The sequence below is a fragment of the Bombina bombina genome, chromosome 5, assembly GCF_027579735.1.
Source record: "Bombina bombina isolate aBomBom1 chromosome 5, aBomBom1.pri, whole genome shotgun sequence".
Taxonomy (NCBI): Eukaryota; Metazoa; Chordata; class Amphibia; order Anura; family Bombinatoridae; genus Bombina; species Bombina bombina.
In genome coordinates, this window is record NC_069503.1 from 190718991 (window position 1) to 190741255 (window position 22265).

Below are 22265 nucleotides of genomic sequence, written 5' to 3' on the forward strand. Positions count from 1 at the left end.
GGATATTGCCTTCATAGTTTTTTGAACATTCAGAAATAAATGTGTCATTTTATTATTTAAAGAGACAGTAACGTTTTTGTTTAAAATCGTTTTTATTGCATTGTTTGCCTGCCTAAATCTGTTTAACATGTCTGTTCCATCAGATAACCTATGTTCTGTGTGTATAGAGACAAATGTGGTTCCCCCTTCGAGTGTTTGTGATAATTGCGCCATAGTGTCCAAACAAAATCAGGACAGCTCTGTTATTTTTCATAATGTTGCCCAAGATGATTTATCTAATGAAGGTAGTGGGGATAGCTCTACATCCTCTCCTTCTGTGTCTACACCAGCTTTGCCCGCGCAGGCGACACCTAGCGCGCCAGTGCTTATTTCTATGCAACAATTATCAGCAGTAGTGGATAATTCTATAGCAAATCTTTTATCCAAACTGCCAGTTTTTCAGAGAAAGCGTGATTGTTCAGTTTTCAATACAGATAAAAAGGATGAACAATCAGACGCTGACGATGCCTTATCTATTTTACCCTCACATCAATCGGAATTGGCTGTGAGGGAAGGGCTGTCTGAGGGTGAAATTTCTCAACAGGCAGAACCTGATCTAGTGGCATTTAAGTTTAAGCTAGAACATCTCCGCGCTTTGCTTAAGGAGGTATTAGCTACTCTGGATGACTGTGATTCCATGGTAGTACCAGAGAAGTTGTGCAAATTGGACAAATTTTTAGAGGTCCCAGTGCACGACGACGCTTTTCCAATACCTAAGAGGGTAGCGAACATAGTGGAAAAAAAAGTGGGAGAAGCCAGGTGTACCCTTTGCCCCACCTCCTATATTTAAGAAATTTTTTCCCATAGTAGACCCTAGAAGGGACGCATGGCAAACGGTCCCGAAGGTTGAGGGAGCTGTTTAAACACTAGCGAAGCGCACAACTATTCCTATAGAGGACAGCTGCGCTTTCAAAGATCCTATGGATAAAAAATTGGAAGGATTGCTTAAAAAGATTTTTGTTCAGCAAGGGTTCATCCTTCAACCAGCTACGTGTGTTATTACTGTCACTTCAGCGGCATCCTTTTGGTTCGAAGAACTAGAAAGGTCGCTCCAGAAAGAGACTTCCTATGAAGAAGTCATGGACAGAATTCACGCATTAAAGTTAGCTAATTCCTTTATATTGGATGCCGCCTTTCAAATAACGAAATTGGCGGCGAAAAACTCAGGCTTTGCTATAGTAGCGCGGAGGGCGCTTTGGCTAAAATCCTGGTCGGCAGACGTGTCGTCCAAGACTAAGTTACTGAATATTCCTTTCAAGGGTAAGACCCTTTTTGGGCTGGAATTGAAGGAAATTATTTCAGACATCACTGGGGGTAAGGGCCATGCCCTCCCACAGGATAGGCCTTTTAAGGCTAAGAACAAGTCTAATTTTCGTTCCTTTCGCAATTTCAGGAACGGACCGGCTAATAACTCCACTGCCGCCAGACAAGAAGGTAACGCGGCCCAGCCCAAACCCGCTTGGAAGCCCATGCAAGGCTGGAACAAGGGTAAACAAACCAAGAAACCTGCTGCTGCTACCAAGACAGCATGAAGGGGTAGCCCCCGATCCGGGACCGGATCTGGTAGGGGGCAGACTATCTCTCTTCGCTCAGGCTTGGGCAAGAGATGTTCTGGATCCCTGGGCACTAGAGATAGTTTCCAAGGGATACCTGTTAGAATTCAAGGGACTTCCTCCAAAGGGAAGGTTCCACCTGTCTCGCTTATCTTCAGACCAGATAAAGAGACAGGCATTCTTACATTGTGTAAGAGACCTATCAAAGATGGGAGTGATAAACCCAGTCCCCTCTGGGGAACAAGGTCTAGTGTTTTACTCAAACCTGTTTGTGGTTCCCAAAAAAGAGGGAACTTTCAGGCCAATTCTGGATTTAAAGATATTAAACAAGTTCCTCAGAGTTCCATCCTTCAAGATGGAAACCATTCGGACAATCTTACCAACAATCCAGCAGGGTCAATTTTTGACTACCGTGGATCTGAAGGATGCGTATCTGCATATCCCAATCCACAAATCTCATCATCAGTTCCTGAGGTTCGCCTTTCTGGACAAACATTACCAGTTTGTGGCTCTTCCATTCGGTTTAGCCACCGCTCCCAGAATTTTCACAAAGGTGCTAGGGTCCCTCTTAGCGGTCCTAAGACCGAGGGGCATCGCTGTAGCACCTTATCTAGACGACATCCTAATCCAAGCGTCGTCTCTTTCCAAACCGAGGGCTCATACAGACATTGTGTTGGCTTTTCTCAGATCTCACGGGTGGAAAGTGAACATAGAAAAAAGTTCACTGTCACCGTCCACAAGGGTTCCTTTTCTGGGAACAATAATAGATTCTGTGGAAATGAAGATCTTTCTCACAGACGTCAGAAAGACAAAGCTTCTAAAAGCTTGTCGAGTTCTTCACTCTATTCCTCAACCCTCCATTGCTCAATGCATGGAAGTAATAGGACTAATGGTCGCAGCAATGGATGTGGTTCCTTTTGCTCGAATTCATCTAAGACCATTACAGCTGTGCATGCTCAATCAGTGGAATGGGGACTATACAGACTTGTCTCCCCAAATTCAAGTAGACCAGGTAACCAGGGACTCACTTCTCTGGTGGTTGACCCCGGATCACCTGTCTCAGGGAATGAGTTTCCGCAGACCGGAGTGGGTCATCGTCACGACCGACGTCAGCCTCTTGGGGTGGGGCGCGGTCTGGGACTCTCTGAAAGCTCAGGGAAGAGTCGCTTCTCCCGATAAACATTTTGGAACTAAGAGCTATATTCAATGCGCTCCTGGCTTGGCCTCAGCTAGCGGAAGCCAGGTTCATAAGATTTCAGTCGGACAACATAACGACTGTTGCGTACATCAATCATCAGGGGGGAACAAAGAGTTCCCTAGCGATGAAGGAAGTAACCAAGATAATCCAATGGGCAGAGAATCACTCCTGCCATCTATCTGCTATTCACATCCCAGGAGTAGACAACTGGGAGGCGGACTATTTGAGTCGTCAGACTTTCCATCCGGGGGAGTGGGAACTCCATCCGGAGGTCTTTGCTCAGTTAACCCAATTATGGGGCATTCCAGACATGGATCTAATGGCGTCCCGTCAGAACTTCAAGATTCCTTGCTACGGGTCCAGATCCAGGGATCCCAAGGCGACTCTAGTGGATGCATTAGTGGCGCCTTGGTCGTTCAACCTAGCATATGTGTTTCCACAGTTTCCTCTCCTCCCCAGGCTCATAGCCAGGATCAAACAGGAGAAGGCCTCGGTGATTCTGATAGCTCCTGCGTGGCCACGCAGGACTTGGTATGCAGACCTGGTGAATATGTCATCGGCTCCACCATGGAAGCTACCTTTGAGACAGGACCTTCTAGTACAAGGTCCATTCGAACAACCCAATCTAGTTTCTCTTCAGCTGACTGCTTGGAAATTGAACGCTTGATTTTATCCAAGCGTGGGTTTTCAAATTCTGTGATTGATACTCTGGTCCAAGCCAGAAAACCTGTGACTAGAAGGATTTACCATAAAATATGGAAAAAATATATCTGTTGGTGTGAATCCAAAGGATTCTCCTGGCGTAAGATTAAAATTCCAAAGATTCTCTCCTTTCTCCAAGAAGGTTTGGATAAAGGATTGTCAGCTAGTTCTCTAAAAGGACAGATTTCTGCATTATCCGTCTTGTTGCACAAACGACTGGCAGCTTTGCCAGATGTACAAGCTTTTGTTCAGGCTTTGGTTAGAATCAAGCCTGTTTACAGACCCATGACTCCTCCTTGGAGTCTAAATTTAGTTCTTTCAGTTCTTCAAGGGGTTCTGTTTGAACCTTTACATTCCATAGATATTAAGTTACTATCTTGGAAAGTTCTGTTTTTGGTTGCTATTTCTTCTGCTAGAAGAGTTTCTGAATTATCTGCTTTGCAGTGTGATCCACCCTATCTGGTGTTCCATTCAGATAAGGTTGTTTTGCGTACTAAGCCTGGTTTTCTTCCAAAAGTTGTTTCCAACGAGAACATCAACCAGGAAATATTTGTTCCTTCTTTGTGTCCGAATCCAGTTTCAAAGAAGGAACGTTTATTACACAATTTAGATGTTGTTCATGCTTTAAAGTTCTATTTAGAATCAACAAAAGATTTTAGACAAACCTCATCCTTGTTTGTCGTTTACTCTGGTAAGAGGAGAGGTCAAAAAGCTACTGCTACCTCTCTCTCTTTCTGGCTGAAAAGCATTATCCGCTCGGCTTATGAGACTGCCGGACGGCAGCCTCCTGACCGTATCACAGCTCACTCCTACTAGGGCTGTGGCTTCCACATGGGCCTATAAGAACGAGGCTTCTGTTGACCAGATATGTAAGGCAGCGACTTGGTCTTCTCTGCACACTTTTGCCAAATTCTACAAATTTGATATTTTTGCTTCTTCGGAGGCTGTTTTTGGGAGAGAGGTTTTGCAAGCCGTGGTGCCTTCTGTTTAGGTAACCTGATTTGTTCCCTCCCTTCATCCGTGTCCTAAAGCTTTGGTATTGGTTCCCACAAGTAATGGATGACGCCGTGGACCGGACACACCAATGTTGGAGAAAACAGAATTTATGCTTACCTGATAAATTACTTTCTCCAACGGTGTGTCCGGTCCACGGCCCGCCCTGGTTTTTTTAATCAGGTTGAAATTTTTTTTCTTTATACACTAGTCACCATGGCACCCTATAGTTTCTCCTTTTTCTCCTAACCGTCGGTCGAATGACTGGGGGGCGGAGCCAGAGGGGGAGCTATATGGACAGCTCTTGCTGTGTGCTCTCCTTGCCTTTCCCTGTGGGGGAGAACATTTCCCACAAGTAATGGATGACGCCGTGGACCGGACACACGGTTGGAGAAAGTAATTTATCAGGTAAGCATAAATTCTGTTTTTCAATACAGATGAACCATATGGTTGAGAAGCAATTTTCTGATTCTGCATACAACAGCACGCTGTTGATACTGCACAAGATACATGAGAACCTTCAACTTATTTAACCCCTTAACAGCCGGCGTACCCTGTAGGTCACACGGTCATTACTAGTGCTGCTTTGCTAGTACTGTGTGCCTCTTTTCCAGAGGAATGTAGATATATTGCAGTCTTGATGACATTGGCATGACCTGCATTATAAACCAGGCCAGATAAGAGGGCCTGTTAACTTCCATGCCGTGTTAAAACCTGATTTACATGAATCCACTATTTATATTTCTAATGACATAACTAAACTTCAGACCAAGAAAAATGTAATTTTGATTAAAGCATCAGTTCTGAAAATTGCATTTCTTTCCAATGGCAGTGATAGTCCATGAATTCATTCATTTCTGTTGGGAATACAACACCTGGCCACCAGGAGGAGGCCAAGACACCCCAGCCAAAGCTGTAAGTATCCTTCCGACTTCCCCAGTAATTCTTTGTCTAGTCTACTGGAAACAACAGCAAGGAAACAGGCCCGGCATGCTGAAGACCCTGGTTCAACTCCTTTTCTCAAGACTCTCTTCAAATCCTGGAAAGAGGACAGTCTTTCTGGATTGTATAAAAGACCCTATCTCTCATGGGAGTTATTGTGTCAAGGTTTTTTTTTTTTTTCAAGCCTATTTGTGGTTCCCTACAAAGGGGGGGGGGGGGGTAACATTTCGTCCCATTCTAGACTTAAAGTGCCTCAACAAGTTTCTGAAGGTTCTCTTCAAAATGGAGACTATCAGATCTTTCCTTCCGTTAAATTAGGAGGGTCAATTTATGACCACTATCGACCTAAAGGTCGCATATTTACATGTTCTGATCCACGAGGCTCATGTGCAGTTCCAATGAACGTGAGGAATCACAACAGCACCTTCCTGGACTATATCTTGGTTCCATCGTTTACTTTAGCAAGATGTCACACAGACTCTCTTCTGTATCTCCTTCGGGACCACAGCTGGAAGATTAAACAAAGAGTTCTCTAGTCTCCAACTCCAGGTTGTATTTTCTGGGATTGATTTTCTATTCGACTTCCAGGCTGATCTTTATGATGGATCAAAGTCGCTCCAAGCTGCTGCCCGCTTGCCCTTCCTGCAGTCCACTGCTTGTCCCTCAGTGGTGCAATGCTTTAAAGGGACAGTATACACTCATTTCCATATAACTGCATGTAATAGACACTACTATAAAGAATAAGATGCACAGATACTGATAAAAAAATCCAGTATAAAACTGTTTAAAAACTTACTTAGAAGCTCACAGTTTAGCTATGTTGAAAAGGTAGTTGGAAAGCCCACTGCAAGTGGGAAATATCAGATACTCCCCCCTCCCCCTTCTTTTGCATATGAAAAGACCCTTTACACAAACAGGAGCAAGCTGGAGAAGGTAGCTGGCGGTATTCACATAAAACTTTGGGGCTTGGTTAGGAGTCTGAAAATCAGAGCAATGTTATTTAAAAATAAGCAAAACTATACATTAAAAAAACAAAAAACTTGATGGGCTTTATAAATAGATCATCTACAAAACATTTATGCAAACAAAAAATGAGTGTATAATGGCCCTTTAAGCATTGCAGTTCTCATGGTGGCTTACATGTATATTATTCCTTTTGCTCACTTCCATTTGCGATCTTTGCAACTATGCTTGCTCAGGCTTTCAAACATGTTACTTCTGGTCTCGTCTCTTTCCTGGTGGCTCTGCCAGACTATATTTGTAGTTTGTTCTGTAGATGCTAGTCTTCTTGGCTGGTGTGCGGTTTGGGGTCTCTTGGAAACGCAGGGACCCTGGTTTTCTCTCCCCTTCAACATCTTGAATTGAGAGCCATATTCAAAACTTTGATAGGTGGCTTCCACTCTGTTCTGTCTGCTTTATCAGATTCCTATCGGACAACATATCTCTGTAGCCTATATCAATCATCAAGTGGGAACATGGAGTTCCTTGGCTATGAGGGAGGTCTCTCGCATCCTTTTTCGGATTTCCTGTTTCCCCTAGGTGGTTGGAGAAAGGTTTGTCAGCCAGTTTTCTTAAGGGACACATTTCTGTTTTACTTCATAAGAAGCTGGCTACTCTTCCGATTTTCAGTCCTTTGTTCAAGTCCTGGTTAGGATCAGGTCTGTGTTGAACCCTGTTGCTCCTCTTTGGCGCCTTATTCTTGTTCTTCGGGTTCTTCATCAGGCTCTGTTTTGAGTCTACACTTCCTTTTGGCATTTCTATTTTGTCTTGAAGATTATGTCTCGGTTGTCTATCTCCTCTGCTTGCAGAGTTTTCTGCATTGCGTTCTAAGTTGGGTTTTTTACTCTAGGTGGTTATGACCGCACTGTCTATCAGGAGGAAGTGGTTCCTTTTTGTTCTAATCCTTCTTCACAGAAGGAGCATTCGTTACACAATTTGGATGTTCTGGGAGCTTTGCAATCTTTCTTTTTGCTCCTATGATTTTCGGCAACCTCTTCCTGAAAGTTCTGTGTACAGGTAGCGTAAGGGTCAAAGATCCCTGCGCCTATTTTTTCTTTTTGGCTGAAATGTATCTTTCGTCTGACATATGAAGAGGCAGGACAGCTGCCTCCTGGGAGAACTATGTCTCTCAGGCAGTGTTTTTTTTTTTTTTTTTTTTTTTTTTTGGACCTTTAAGAATGACGCTTCTATGCAGCAGATTGGTAGGGCGACTACTTGGTCTTCTCTTCATACTTTTTCTAAGTTTTACAATCTGATGTTTTTGCCTCAGCAGAGGTTTCCTTTAGGAGAATGGTGCTTAAAGCAGTGGTGTCTTCAGTTTAGATCTACCTGCCTTGTTTACCCCTCCCTGTTCATTCTGTGTCCTCGAGCTTGGGTATTGGATTCCCAACAGTAATGAATGAATTTGTGGACTCTGCCATTGGAAAGAAAAATCAAATTGTATGCTTACCTGATAAATTTTGTTCCTGGCAGGGAGAGTCCACCAACCCGCCCAGTTAAATTTTTGGTCACAGTTATTTTTCATTTTCTTCTGGCACCTCTGTACCCATAGTGTTTCGCTTACTTTCCCTTTGCCGAATTACTAGGTGATTAGGGGAAGTGGGAGGCATACTTATAACTTTGGCTGGGGTGTCTTTGCCTCCCTCTGGTGGCCAGGTGTTGTATTCCCAACAGTAATTAATGACTGTCAGGAAAGAAAAGAATTTATCAGATAAGCATACATTGTATTTTTATATTCCTATCCTTACTCTATTTTTGCTCTAGCTACTTGTCTGTATGTAGAAGGCGTAAGGCATCATGCTATGGACATTAACAATAAGCATATTTAATGAAAAAAAATGAGTGTTTAAGATATTATACTATCATTGACCAAATTACTTTATTTGTATTTTTTTTATTTTTTTTTAAACACTCCCTTGGGTCGTGTTGATACTAAAATTAGCCTAATCACTTTTTTTTCCACACTCCCATGGGTCCTGTTTTGCTTTGTACCAGAGCTGCACCTGTGACCAAAGCTTTTCTTTTAAATGTGAGGCAACAACCAATCACAAGTTATGCTACATGCTCCATTTACAGTGTGTCTCTCCTTTAACAGCATTAGTCATACAACTGTTGCTGCCAGTATAGACAAAATGTTGTGCACATGAGAGGATGACAAAACAATTTGTCTAGTTTGTTCATATTCTGGTGAAAGTATAATTACTAGCAATGTGAGTATACTAAATAGAATTGTCCATATTTTTGTGGGTTTTTATCGGAGGAGATGGCCGGGTGTGTCGGAGGGGGGTGGGGTAGGCTGCTTAGAGCAGTTAGCCCTGTGTCACTAAAATGAGCTAAGAATAAAACTAGGATGATGGAGAAAATTAACTTTTTATCCTGGAATGTAGGCGGCATCTCATCACCCATAAAGAGAAAGTTAATATTAAAACAACTAGGACAATTTAAGCCAAGTGTGGTTCTGTTACAAGAGACACATTTAAAGCCCTTCGAAGCTGAGAAATTAAAAAGCAAGTGGGTAGGGCAAGTAGTAGCATCACCGTACTGTGGTAGGAAAAAAGGTGTAACAATACTATTTAATAAGGACTGTGATTACAAAATAATAAACCAAGATATAGCTACCCAGGCAAGATACATAATCATAGATATACAAATTGATAATTTAAATCTAGTATTATGCAATGTATATGGCCCAAATAAGATAGATGACGGGTTCTGGGAGGGGCTGAGTAATAAACTGATGAAATATATAGGGAAGAATATTATCATGGGGGGGGATTTTAATTTGACACCAGTGCCCCTAGTAGATAGACTTAAATGCAGTCAAACCAGGAATATCAAAAAGGAAGGCAGACTTCTGAAAAATTTCATGAAAGGGCTTAGAGTGCAGGATATATGGAGAGATCAAAATCCTGATGTACGTGTATTCACATGTGTATCAAAAACATTCAAGACCCTTTCAAGAATTTTTTTTTTTTTAGTTCAGAAAATATGTTGGGTATGAATATGAAAACGGATATCAAAGAAATATGTATTTCAGACCGTGCGATCATAACATTAGAAATCCAGAACATAGCTCAATCTGGGGGGGGAGGATGGCAGAATTAGATACCCCAGACACCTATCGTATAATATACATTTTAAAAATCATATTTTAGAAAAATGGAAGGAATATAAATTTTTCAACAGCGGCTATATAGGTAAATGGGAGATATATTGGGAAACAGCTAAAGCATATATTAGAGGGAACATTAAAGCATACATGTGTAAATGAAAGAAGAAAAATAGGGAGCGGGAGTGTCAACTTAATAACCAACTTAAAAATGCATACAGAGCCTATATAAGCAATGCCAATCCACAGACCTGGCTTAAATATCAAAACAGTAAACAAGAGAAAGATATATTCACAAAACAAATGGCTATACAACAAGATGAGAAAGAGCCAAATACAGAGGATTATATGGAAGATCTGCTAAATATACAGCCAGATTAATCAAAATGCAGAGACAAAGGAACTATATATCAGCTATCAAAGTAGGGGCATATAGAGCAAGCACGACTAATGAAGTGAAGCAGTTAATGTTTAAATATTTTAAAGAGCTTTATTCAAACTCTAGTGGATTTTCAGCATAAAACAGAATTTTGGGACCAAATAGAAACTAGGAAACTTGAAGAGTCAGATATAGATAGGTTAAATTTACTAATAACGGAAGAAGAGGTAGCCCAGACTATTAGTTAGATGAAAAGTAATAAGGCACCGGGACCTGATATGCTCCCGGCTGAATTCTACAAAATGCTATTTATTGAAATCATTCCTACTCTTACCAATCTTTATAATAGTTACTTCCTAAAAGGGGAAATGCACTCTAAATATTTCGCTGCATCCTCCATCACGTTAATCTTGAAAAAAGGTAGAGATCCAGGATCCTATAGACCGATATCATTGCTAAACAACGATTATAAGATTTTAACCACTATCTTAGCAAACAGACTCAAAAAAATCCTACATAAAATTATACATATAGACCAGGTAGGTTTTATGACGGGACGTAATCCAGCTAGCAATATCCGTAAAGTTCTTATTACATTAGATCAATGTTGCCAAGATTCGAAGCAAAATCTTAGTAAGGAGAGCCCAGACCTAGCGGTACTGGCGATAGATGCTGAAAAAGCTTTCGATGCTATAACCTGGGACCACCTTTTCACATCATTAGAGAAGTTTGGAGTACAAGGGAATATTGAGTCCTTTATAAACTTATATACAGGGATCCGACGTCTAACTTAATTATTAAAAATGAAACCACACCAGATATTGTGCTTAAAAAAGGTACAAGGCAAGGCTGTCCATTATCTCCCATGCTGTTTAACCTGTCAATAGAGCCACTAGCTATCATCAGGTTAAGAAAAGAACTAGAAGGTATTAAATTTCATCAGCAGAAGGTGGTTCTCTCTTTATTTGCGGATGACTTATTATTTCTTTCTAATACTCCAAATAGTATTAAACAACTTTTGGATATTATAAAGCAATTTAGTTCATTCTTTGGCTATAAAGTCAATGTAGATAAGTCGGAGATTATGTGGCTGCGTGGTGCAAGCCAGAAGCATAAAGGTTGCCCCTTCAGAGAAGTAGATCAGATTAAATACTTAGGCTTAATTATTACTAGAAATCCGAAACAATGGTACAACAAAAATATTACACCTTGTCTGGATAAATGCATAGCAGACTGCAAAAGATGGAGCACTCTACCTATTAACATCTCTGCTAGAGTGATGCTAATTAAAACAACAATTTTCCCACGAATACTATACCTTCTGCAGAATTTACCTATTATAATAAAACAGAAAGACTGTGTTAGGTTTAATAGGATGTGTAATAGTTTTATCTGGGCAGGAGGGAAAATAAGATGCTCAGCAGAGACAGTTACTCTCCCCCTTAAAGCTGGGGGGTTAGTGCTTCCGAATCTCCAATTATATAATCTAGCTGCATTGGCGAAATATGCAATAGACTGGATTACCGATGGAAATTATGTCTCTTATGGAGCATTAGAAGCAGATACTTGTGCACCTTATATGCTGAAAGCACTTCTGCATTGCGAGACAAAAAACCTCCCAAAAAAGATTATGCAGCGGTTAATGTTTAACAATATAATAGTGGCCTGGCATAAACTGGGTAAAGGAGCAGGAGTGAATATGTGTAAGTCAAGGTACCTACCGATCCTAGGGAATCCTAAATTTAAAGCAGGATGCAGCGAAAATGGAGTCTTCCATAGATGGCGTAGGAAGGATATTGCTAATATCATACAACTAGAGGATAATATAACGCATATAGTTAAGTCATTTGACGAATTAAAAGATGAATACCAGTTATCTAATACAGATTTCTTTGCCTACCTGCAAATCAGGCATTTTCATAATGAATTACAGACTAAATGTGGGAATGATTGGTCACTAGGAGGATTAGATAAAATCATTACAGTGTTTGCACAAAAGAAATACGCAATCAGCATGATTTATAATTTTCAAATGAACCATAAAATAGAAACACATCTACAGATGTTGAAAAGTAAATGGAGGAAGACGCACGTTATATTGACAAGGGAGGAACTAGTAGATAGTTTCAACACAGTAATTAGGACAACTAAGGTTACTACTTGGAGAGAATCACACTTTAAAATAATTAATCAATTGTATATCACACCTAGTAAAATAGCAAGGTGGTATAGGAATATGGATATAGTATGCTATAAATGTGGTGCCAAAGAAGCAGACCTAGAACATTGCTTGTGTGTCTGCCCAAAAATTCGGCAGTTCTGGCATAAAGTACAGTTTTGGTTAAATAAGTGGCTAGACCAAAAATTACAAATAAATAGTAAAATGGTGCTTTTTCTATACCAGGGTACAGACTGGCATGAGAACCCCAGTCTCATTAACACGGCAATCCTCCAAGGTAGAGCACTGATTTTAGGTAATTGGAAAGCCTCAAAAGCACCCAGCATCGCACATTTCGTGAGAGGGATGAAGAACCAGATGATTCTGGAACAATACGATATTTGTTTTGATGCAAAGAAATCTATAAAAAGGTTTTTCCACAAATGGTTAAAAATAATAGAAGCCGAGTCAGTGGATGTGCAATTCCAAATTATTAAACCTTTAATTAAGTCAAAGATAGTTAAAACGCTGATTGCTAAGGAGGAATTACCGAGTTCCTGGAGTAGTCTGCTATAAGAAGTACCGTCTGAAATCCAGTAGGGTACCTCCCCAGACCCCCCCCCCCCCTCCCTCTGAACACACCAGAAGTAAGTCAGACCGAACTCCCCGCTTGCGTTTTTTGCTTTTTATCTTTCTTGTTGTTGCTTTTTTTTTCTGTTGTTGTTCCACTGTATTTCTTTTTTCTTTTTTTTTTCTTTTTGGATTTTTTCTCTTTTTGTATTCTTTTTTTCTTCTTTTGTCTTTCTTTTAATTATGTGTTGTTTTGTACCCCAAGATGTTAAGCTTCGTAACAAAAGGGGTCTTTAGAGAATACTGTATACTATTGAATTTTGTAGGGGGGACAAGGAACTTTGTGATATTCTGAGAATAATTGTATCTGTTTTGTTTAAATGACCTTAACTCCCCAAATATATATATATGTGTAGGAATATATAAGTCAATAAAAAGATTTAAAAAAAAAAAAAAAAAAAAAAATTGTCCACATTATTTATTACACTATGTACTTCACACTATGTACTTCAGCTTAGAAGTTATTTCAGTTTTTAGTTTTTTGTATCTAAATTTGTATATATGGCATAATGGGTGATGCTTATTTTTTTGCATGGCCATTTTTAGGATGAAGAGTACATTCAGACATACAAGAGACAAAATGTTAAAAACGAAATACAGCAATATACAGAGGAGGAAATGGAAGAAAGCGAAGTACCGGATGCTCTCACTAACTCTGAGGAGGTATGTGACCTGTTCTCTTTAGCTTTTATGTATGTTATAGCAAAACAATTATTTATGTTAAAAGGTCAAACTGGTTATTAGGTCCTGCTTCAGTTAGGGGGAAGGACCAGGCAGATAATACTATAGTGATGTATACTAATACTTCAGCCTGAGTGTAAGACGAACTTGCAGTTAAACATGTTATGACTTCTATGAATTATGATTGGCTAGTAATCGGTTTAAAGGGATAGTCTACACTAAAATTGTTATTGTTTAAAAAGATAGATCATGCCTTTACTACCAGCTTTGCACAACCAACATTGATAGATTAATATACTTTATAATATTTAAACTTCTAAATTTCCGCCTTTTTCAAATGCTCTGTAGACAGCCTCTTAATCAAAGCAGGAGACTACTAGTTCATGTTGGCCATATAGATAACAATGTGTTCACGTCCGAGAAGTTATTTAAGATTTAGCATAACACAGTACTTAATGCAAGTCAATAGATAATAGTCAGTCATGTGATCAGGGTGCTGTCAGAAGATGATTAGATACAAGGTAATCACGGAGGTAAAAAGTGTGTTGGTTAGGCAAAACTGGGGAATGGGTAATAAAGAGATTATATTTTATAATAATAAAAATTCTATTGTAGACTGTCCCTTTAAAGGACCACTTAATATGGCAGAATTTAATAATGAACAAATACAAAAAAAAATGCAATAGCACTTACTTTGAATTTAAAATGAGCAGCAAATTTTTTTTGGCGAGTTTAAAATTTAATTCAAAATTTCCTCCCTTTGTATCATGTGACAGCCATCAACTAATCACAAAATGCTCATGCTCAGTTGGAGCGGAGCCTCCATAAATCATGAAAATAAAAGTGCACGTTTTGATACAGGAAAGTTTACTTTCTTTTTTAAGACATGATGAGTCCATGGATCATCTTAATTACTAATGGGATATTCACCTCCTGGTCAGCAGGAGGAGGCAAAGAGCACCACAGCAGAGCTGTTAAATAGCTCCTCCCTTCCCTCCCACTCCAGTCATTCTCTTTGCCTACGTTAGTGTTAGGAAGAGGTAAAGTGAGGTGTTAGAATTCTTCAATCAAGAGTTTATTATTTTTAAAGTAGTACAAGATTGTGCTGCTTTGTTCTAAGGTGTAGCCGTAGTCCATATCAGTCTCTGCAGTAGAGCTTTTGGTGGCTTTAGAGCAATGGGAACTTGTGGGACATAATTCTCACTGCGCCTCCCATATTCTGATGCTGCCCTTACCAAGAAAACCTGAGGAATTTTTACTCAGGACTTTCGTTTGTTTCCAGGTCCATGGGAGGGAGAGGACCTCTTAAACCTGAGGACTGCCTTGCTGACAGGCAGAAAATGAGGTAAGTGCTGACTTTATTTCTGGGGGAGAGGATCTCAGAAAAAGTTTGGGCACTTTGTTAATTTTTCTTTTCACCTCATTTAACTTGGACTCAGATTCACCTAGTGTTATTAGGGGCATGATGGCAGTAAGGAAGCATGTTTTACTTTGAAACAGTGAGATTGTCTGTCTTTCTAGCATAAGGGTGCTGACATAGAAACTATGCAAGATCCTTTACGGGACATCTAGTACACAGAGGAAACACTGTAAGCAATCGGACTGAGCTGCTGTTTAAACTGTAACTGTTCAGTCTGTCCGCTTGCTCCCGGTGGCTATACTTAGAACAATGGCGACTGGGAGATTTCATCTTATGTTTTCTATTTTCTTATATAATTACTTTAAGAGTGGTGCTTCCGCGAGTGTTAACAGCGGACTGGCATTGTTTCTTTGGGGCAAAGATCTTTTAATTGAGTAGGATCTATCTTTTTGCTCCCAGTGTTTTTTATTCAGAATATGGCGACCGGGAGACGACTTGAGTAACGCCCACGAGGGGCGGAGCTTGTAAACGGCGCAAAAGTGTGTCTCTTCCCTCTCCTAACTCTTCTAACTGATTGCTAGGAATGGAGGATGGCGCCTTATAGCAGACACTTCCTGTCTTCCACTTCCGGTTATCGGAAGAAACGAGTACTTGTATAAATTCTTGCGCTCAATTCAGCACGCTATAAGGAGGTCAGGATTTGTATAGAGAGGCTGTCCGACGCCTGAGATGGGTCAAGCTGGAATGTAGAATAGTATTGACAATTCTCCCATACACGTTCAACCTTGTAATAATATAAAGGTTATCATTTAAGGAAGCAACGCTGGCAATACATTACAGCAGGCTAAGTCCTTTTTCAGTATTCTTACATGTTCTATCTCAAATGCAGTGCCCTGCGGTTCCTTGCAATTTCTGCCATATGTGAGGCAGATTCATTAAAGGGACACTGAACCCAAATGTTTTCATTCATGATTCAGATAGAGCATGCAATTTTAAGCAACTTTCTAATTTACTCCTATTATAAATTTTTCTTCGTTCTCTTGCTATCTTTATTTGAAAAAGAAGGCATCAAAGCTAAGGAGCCAGCAAATTTTTGGTTTAGACCAATGGACAGCACTTGCTTATTGGTGCCGTCCAATCAGCAAGGACAACCCAGGTTGTTCACTAAAAATGGGCAGGCATCTAAACTTACATTCTTGCTTTTCAAATAAATGTACCAAGAGAATGAAGAAAATTTGATAATAGGAGTAAATTAGAAAGTTGCTTAAAATTTCATGCTCTATCTTACTCACGAAAGAAAAAATGTGGGTTCAGTGTCCCTTTAAAGAGGTATACATTACATTTTCTATCTCAAATGCAGTGCCCTGTGGTTTCTTGCAATTTCCATCTGGAATTGCTGCACAAGTCATTGCTTCCTCAAAGTCATAGGCAATGTCTGTGAACAATGAAGTGACATTGTTGATAAAATTGTACAATGTTTGCGGGCTAATTTAGCTTACCTCTGCACTCAGAAATAAAAAGTTACTTTTTAAAATTTAAAGAGACGGTAACGTTTTTTTGTGTTAATTTTCGTAAAAGAATCCTCCAGCTGTTTTCTTTGTGTAAATCATCTTTTAGGATTAAAGGTGGTCCAGGAGACCCTACTAGGGGTCTCTTGCTTTTGGCTTGGATTCCAATGTAGTTCCAAACATCCTTATTCTAGGCACATACTGCTTTGAAGCAGGACAGTGGTCAAATATACAACAAATTTCTCCTACGGTGTTACAAAAAAATTGTAGCCCAGATGGAGTTGTCTATTTTTTTTCCCCCACGCTATAAAAAAAAAAAAAAAGAAATGTGCAGGAATGTTTTCTTCCCTGCAGTTAAGAGGAAGATATTTAGGTAATTCCGGACAAGGAGCTTATTGAGGAAGTTTTAGCAACTCTGGGTGGCTCCGACACCAGTAGGTTTTTCTAATATTATGATGGACCTGTCTTGGTAGAAGTATTCCTGTACCGGATAGGGTTATAGGTTTCATCGTCCAATAGCATTAGAAGTTAATAATGGCTATGCCAAGATTTAATAAAGTGCAATATAAACAATATACACATTAAAAACAGTCAATCAAAACAATCACTAATGTTAGCTAACATCAACTAAAAATGGAGACGTCCGTTTTTAGTTGATGTTAGCTAACATTAGTGATTGTTTTGATTGACTTTTTAATGTGTATATTGTTTATATTGCACTTTATTAAATCTTGGCATAGCCATTATTAACTTCTAATGCTATTGGACGTTTAGTGACTGTTTTTTATTACTGCCTATATATATTTTTTTTACTGTTTAGATTGATCATACCGCACTTTATTATATCCTGGCATAGCCTTATTAACTGTCTTTACAATTGGACACTTTGAGATATTTTATGTATCAATCTATACACTGATTCACATAATATTTTTAGTTTTATTCATTATTTGTTTTATCCACCTTTAGCTGTAGTGCTCCTGCTCATTATTTATCTATTCATTGTTTAGCCTATGATGGGGACTCCTAGGTGTCTCAGGAGTTTGGTGGCCCCACGCTGCGCTCATTACATATTTTCTTTTGGTTATAGGTTTCTTCCCCTATACTTAGAAGGAAGATAACCAGGGGAAAATAGAATCCCCTTCGTTGGTCTAGAATTTAACACAAAGGATAGTAGTTCCTTTGGGACTCTATGCAGATGACGGACTCTATGATTAATAGTTAGAGGGTCTACATTGTTAACCTGCGGTTAGTGTGACTACTGTTTCCAGTACGGCGTTGTGCTGGCTTGTTGCGTTGTCTGTTTCTATGGACAGACACCGCTCTTGCAGTAATAGGAGAAGGGATTTTAAGTGAGTAGGCTCCTTTAATGTAACATAGGATAAGGGAAATTCTTTTATTTATTCTACTAAGCTCGGAGACCCTATCGATCTTAGCATAGGGGAAATAATTTTAAGAAACTTGTTGCTGCCACAACATGAGGGGCGTGCACCCGACCTGTAAGGGGGCAGGTTCTCCTTCTCAATCAAGTTTGGTTTGATGATCATTATATGTTTGTGGTTCCCAAAGAGGTGGGAGCCTTCAGACCAATTTTAGACCTCAAGAGTCTAAACAAATCTCTCAGGTTTTGTCTTTCAAGTCCTTGTACCATCCTCCCATTGATCAGTGATTTTCATAGCACCGGCCTGGGCTCGCAGGATTTGGTATGCAGATCTGGTGGAGATGACATCTTTTCCACCTTGGAGACTTCCGTTGTGGAAGGACTTTCTGATTCAGGGGTCCTTCTTTCTCCCAAATCTAGTTTCTCTGACGCTGTCTGCTTGGAGATTGAATGCTTGATTTTGTCCAAGCGGGGTTTTTCTGATTCGGTCATAGAGACCATGATTCAGGCTCGTGAACCTGTAACTAGAAGGATTTACCATAAGATTTGGCGTACATATCTTTATTGTTGTGAATCCAAGGGCTACTCATGGAGTAGAGTTAGGATTCCTAGGTTTGGTCTTTTCTCCAGGAAGGTTGGAGAAAGGTTTAGAGACGAGTTCCCTAAAGGGCCAAATCTCTGCGTTCTCTAACTTGTTAAACAAACGTCTGGAGGATGTTCCAGGTGTTCAGTCTTTTTGTCAGGTTTTGATCAGGATCAGGCCTGTGTTCAAACCAGTTACTCCTCCATGGAGTCTAAATTTAGTTCTCAGTGTTCTTCAAGGGGCTCTGTTTGAGCCTATGCATTCCTTAGATATTAAAGGGACACTTAACCCAAATTTTTTCTTTCGTTATTCAGATAGAGCATGCAATTTGAAGCAACTTTCTAATTTACTCCTATTATCATTTTTTCTTCGTTCTCTTGCTATCTTTATTTGAAAAAGAAGGCATCTAATTTTTTCTTGGTTCAGTACTCTTGACAGCAGTTTTTTATTGGTGGATGAATTTATCCACCAATCGGCAAGAACAACCCAGGTTGTTCACCAAAAATGGTCCGGCATCTAAACTTACATTCTTGCATTTCAAATAAAGATACCAAGAGAATGAAGAAAATTTGATAATAGGGGTAAATTAGAAATTTGCTTAAAATGTTATGCTCTATCGGAATCACAAAAGAAAAAATTTGGGTTCAGTGTCCCTTTAAGTTTTGTGTACCACATTAGGATTTCTTCCTAAGGTTGTTTCTGATCGGAACATTAATCAGGAGACTGTTGTTCCTTCCTTGTGTCCTAATCCTTATCAGAAGGAGAGGTTTCTGCATAATTTGGACGTGGTCCGTGCTATAAAGTTTAACCTGCAGGCGACTAAGGATTTTCGTCAGTCTTCTTTGTTTGTGGTTTTCTCAGGAAAACGCAAGGGACAGAAAGCTATGACTACTTTTTTCTTTTTGGCTGAAGAGTATCATACGTTTTGCATATGAGACTGCTGGACAGCAGCCTCCCGAGAGAATAAAAAATACGGTTGATTCCATGAGGGCTGTTGCTTCCTCATGGGCGTTAAAAAATGAAGCTTCTGTGGAACAGATTTGCAAGGCTGCAACTTGGTCCTCTCTTCACACTTTTTCAAAGTTCTACAAATTTGACACTTTAGCCTCGGCTGAGGCCGCTTTTGGGAGAAAGGTTCTTCAAGCAGTGGTGCCTTCTATTTAGGTTCCCTGTCTTGTCCCTCCCGTATCATCTGTGCACTCTAGCTTGGGTATTGAATCCCATTAGTAATTAAGATGATCCGTGGACTCATCGTGTCTTAAAAAATAAAATAAAATTTATGCTTACCTGATAAACTTATTTCTTTTTTGACACGATGAGTCCACAGCCCGCCCTGTTCTTTTAGACAGGTTGTGGGTTATTGTAAACTTCAGACACCTCTGCACCTTGGCTTTTCCTTTCTCTTCCTAACTTTGGTCGAATAACTGGAGTGGGAGGGAAGGGAGGAGCTATTTAACAGCTCTGCTGTGGTGCTCTTTGCCTCATCCTGCTGACCAGGAGGTGAATATCCCATTAGTAATTAAGATGATCCGTGGACTCATCATGTCAAAAAAGAAATAAATTTATCAGGTAAGCATAAATTTTCTTTTTCTTTCCTAAGATTCCTATGATAATGAGTCCACGGCGTCCTCAATTACCGTTGGGAATATCACTCCTGACCAGCAGGAGGAGGCAAAGAGCACCACAGCAAAGCTGCTAAATGTCAATTCCCTTCCTACAATCCCCAGTCATTCTCTTTGCCTTCAGTGCAAGGAGGTGGTGAAGTTTGGTGTCCGTAAAAGATTTTTCTTCAATCAAGATTTTATTATTTTAAAAGCCAGAGTAGGTTTGCTCTGATCTTTCCTGTCAAGACTGGGTCTAGCTGTACTCAACGTTAGTCTCTTCAGTAGGGCTGTGGTAGCTTTCAAGCAGTTAGGAACTTGTGGGGTGGGCCTCACTGCGTTTTTCTAACAAGTTGCTGCCCTTGCATAGAAAGCCAGAGTAGGTTTACTCTGTCCTTTCTTGTTTTCACAGGTCTCTGTGAGGAGTGGCTTCCTCTTATACCGGGTGTGAGCTGTCCTCCTGCCGGACAGCCAGAGATGCAGGTAAGTGCCATTTTTGTTTATTTGTGAGAAAACAGAACTCTGGCACTAAAGTAGTACAGCTGCACGTTATTTGGGACTAGACTCCTGCTTTGTCTAACGGGAATCATTTGACAGGGAGCAGGCACTGGTGGCTCAGTATTTTTACTTGGGGACCCGGTAGCATAAGGATGGGTCCGGTACATGTCTCAGGTTAGGATCTAACTCCTAAGACATGTTCCTCTTAAGTAATTTTTAGGGCCTCTGGAACTGCCTCTTAACAAGAAGGAGGCGGATCTTTCTCTGAGGCGGTATTTTTCCCTAAAGCGCATGCTTTTCCTGTAGTGGCGTAGCCTTTAGCGAAAGTGGTTTTCGTCAAGCCTCTGCAGACACGGAGCTGTTAGAAAACACTACAGGCTTCGTTTTTCAGTTTTTCAATTCCGGAGTGCAGAGGAGGCAGGAAGGCACCTCAGTAATGCGCTGCGGTTTAGAGGTACCCTGTTTTTAGTTTATAAAGACTAAATTACATATAGAGGTTTGGGCATTGATTTAGCTCATAATTTATATGTCCGGTTTGGCAGAAATTATCTCCGATATCACGGGTGGTAAAGGATCTTTTCTGCCACAAGATAAGAAGAATAGGCCGAAAGGACGTCAGAGTAATTTTCTACTTCAGAGGTAAGTCTTCCCCCTCTTCTACCAAGCAGGAACAGTCCAAGCCTTCTTGGAAACCCAGTCAGTCTTGGAACAAGGGGAAGCAATCTAAAAAGCCTGCAGCTGAGTCAGCATGAAGGGTTTGCCCCAGATCTAGGACCGGATCAAGTGGGGGGGCAGACTCTCTGTTTCATCAAGCATGGATACAAGATGTTCCAGATCCGTGGGCTCCCAGGGATACCAATTAAAATTCACTTGCAGTTTGTGGCTCTAACATTTGGCCTTGCCACAGCTCCTATAATTTTCTCAAAGGTCCTAGGGACTCTTTTGGCAGTGATTCGGTCTCGAGGAATTGCAGTGGCGCCTTATCTGGGCGACATTCTGGTTCAGTTTCTATCTTTTAAACTTGCAAAATGTCACACAGAGATCTTGTTGTCTTTTCATTGCGCTCACGGATGGATGTTAAATTTGGGAAAGAGTTCCCTTGTTCCGGCTACAAGGGTGGTCTTCCTAGGAACAATTATAGATTCACTATCAATGAAAATATTTTTGACGAAAGTCAGAAAAGCCAAGGTTCTTTCCTCTTGCCTATCTGTACAGTCTGCTGTATGGCCATCAGTGACCCAATGCATGGAACTAATTGGTCGGATGGTGGCTTCCATGGACATAGTTCCTTTTGCTCGATTCCATTTGAGAGCTCTGCAATTGTACATGCTCGGGCAATGGAACAAGGATTATACAGATCTGTCTCAGAAGATAGCTCTAGATCAGTCGACAAGGGACTCTCTTCCGTGGTGGCTGTCTCAGGAGCATCTTTCTGGAGGACATGCTTTCGGAGACCCTCATGGGTGATTGTGATGACATACTCCAGTTTGGGGAGCAGTTTGGGACTCTTTGAAGGTGCAGGGACTTTGGTCTCAGGAGGAATCTCCTCTCCCCATAAACATTCTGGAGTTGAGAGCGATCTTCAATGCCTTGATGGCTTGGGCTCAGCTGGCCTTAGCCCAGTTTATCAGGTTCCAGTCAGACAACATAACCTCAGTGGCTTACATCAACCACCTGGGAGGAACTTGGAGTTCCTTAGCCATGACGGTGGTGGCTCGGATCATTCAGTGGGCGGAAGCTCACAATTGCTTTCTTTCTGCTATCCATATTCCAGGAGTGGACAACTGGGAAGCGGATTTCCTAAGCAGACAGACATTTCGTCCCTGGAGTGGGAACTCCATCCAGAGGTGTTCTCCAGGTTAACCATAAAATGGGGGGCTACAGTAGTTGGATCTGATGGCGTCTAGACAGAACGCCAAGCTTCCAAAGTACAGTTCAAGGTCAAGGGATC

General features: G+C 40.6%; 1 protein-coding gene across 8 annotated transcripts in view; it reads left to right on the top strand.

Annotated features, from left to right (window-relative positions):
* RBM33 (RNA binding motif protein 33) overlaps nt 1-22265 on the top strand; it is a 559965-nt gene that overhangs the window by 28946 nt on the left and 508754 nt on the right. For all 8 annotated transcript variants that reach the window (XR_008402508.1, XR_008402509.1, XM_053713813.1 and 5 more), the window contains one exon: nt 13249-13365. Coding sequence is in view for 6 of the 8 variants with exons in the window: in XM_053713813.1 (XP_053569788.1) it covers nt 13249-13365 (117 nt within the window). In the remaining 2 variants the exon portion in view is untranslated. The remainder of the gene's footprint in view (nt 1-13248; nt 13366-22265) is intronic.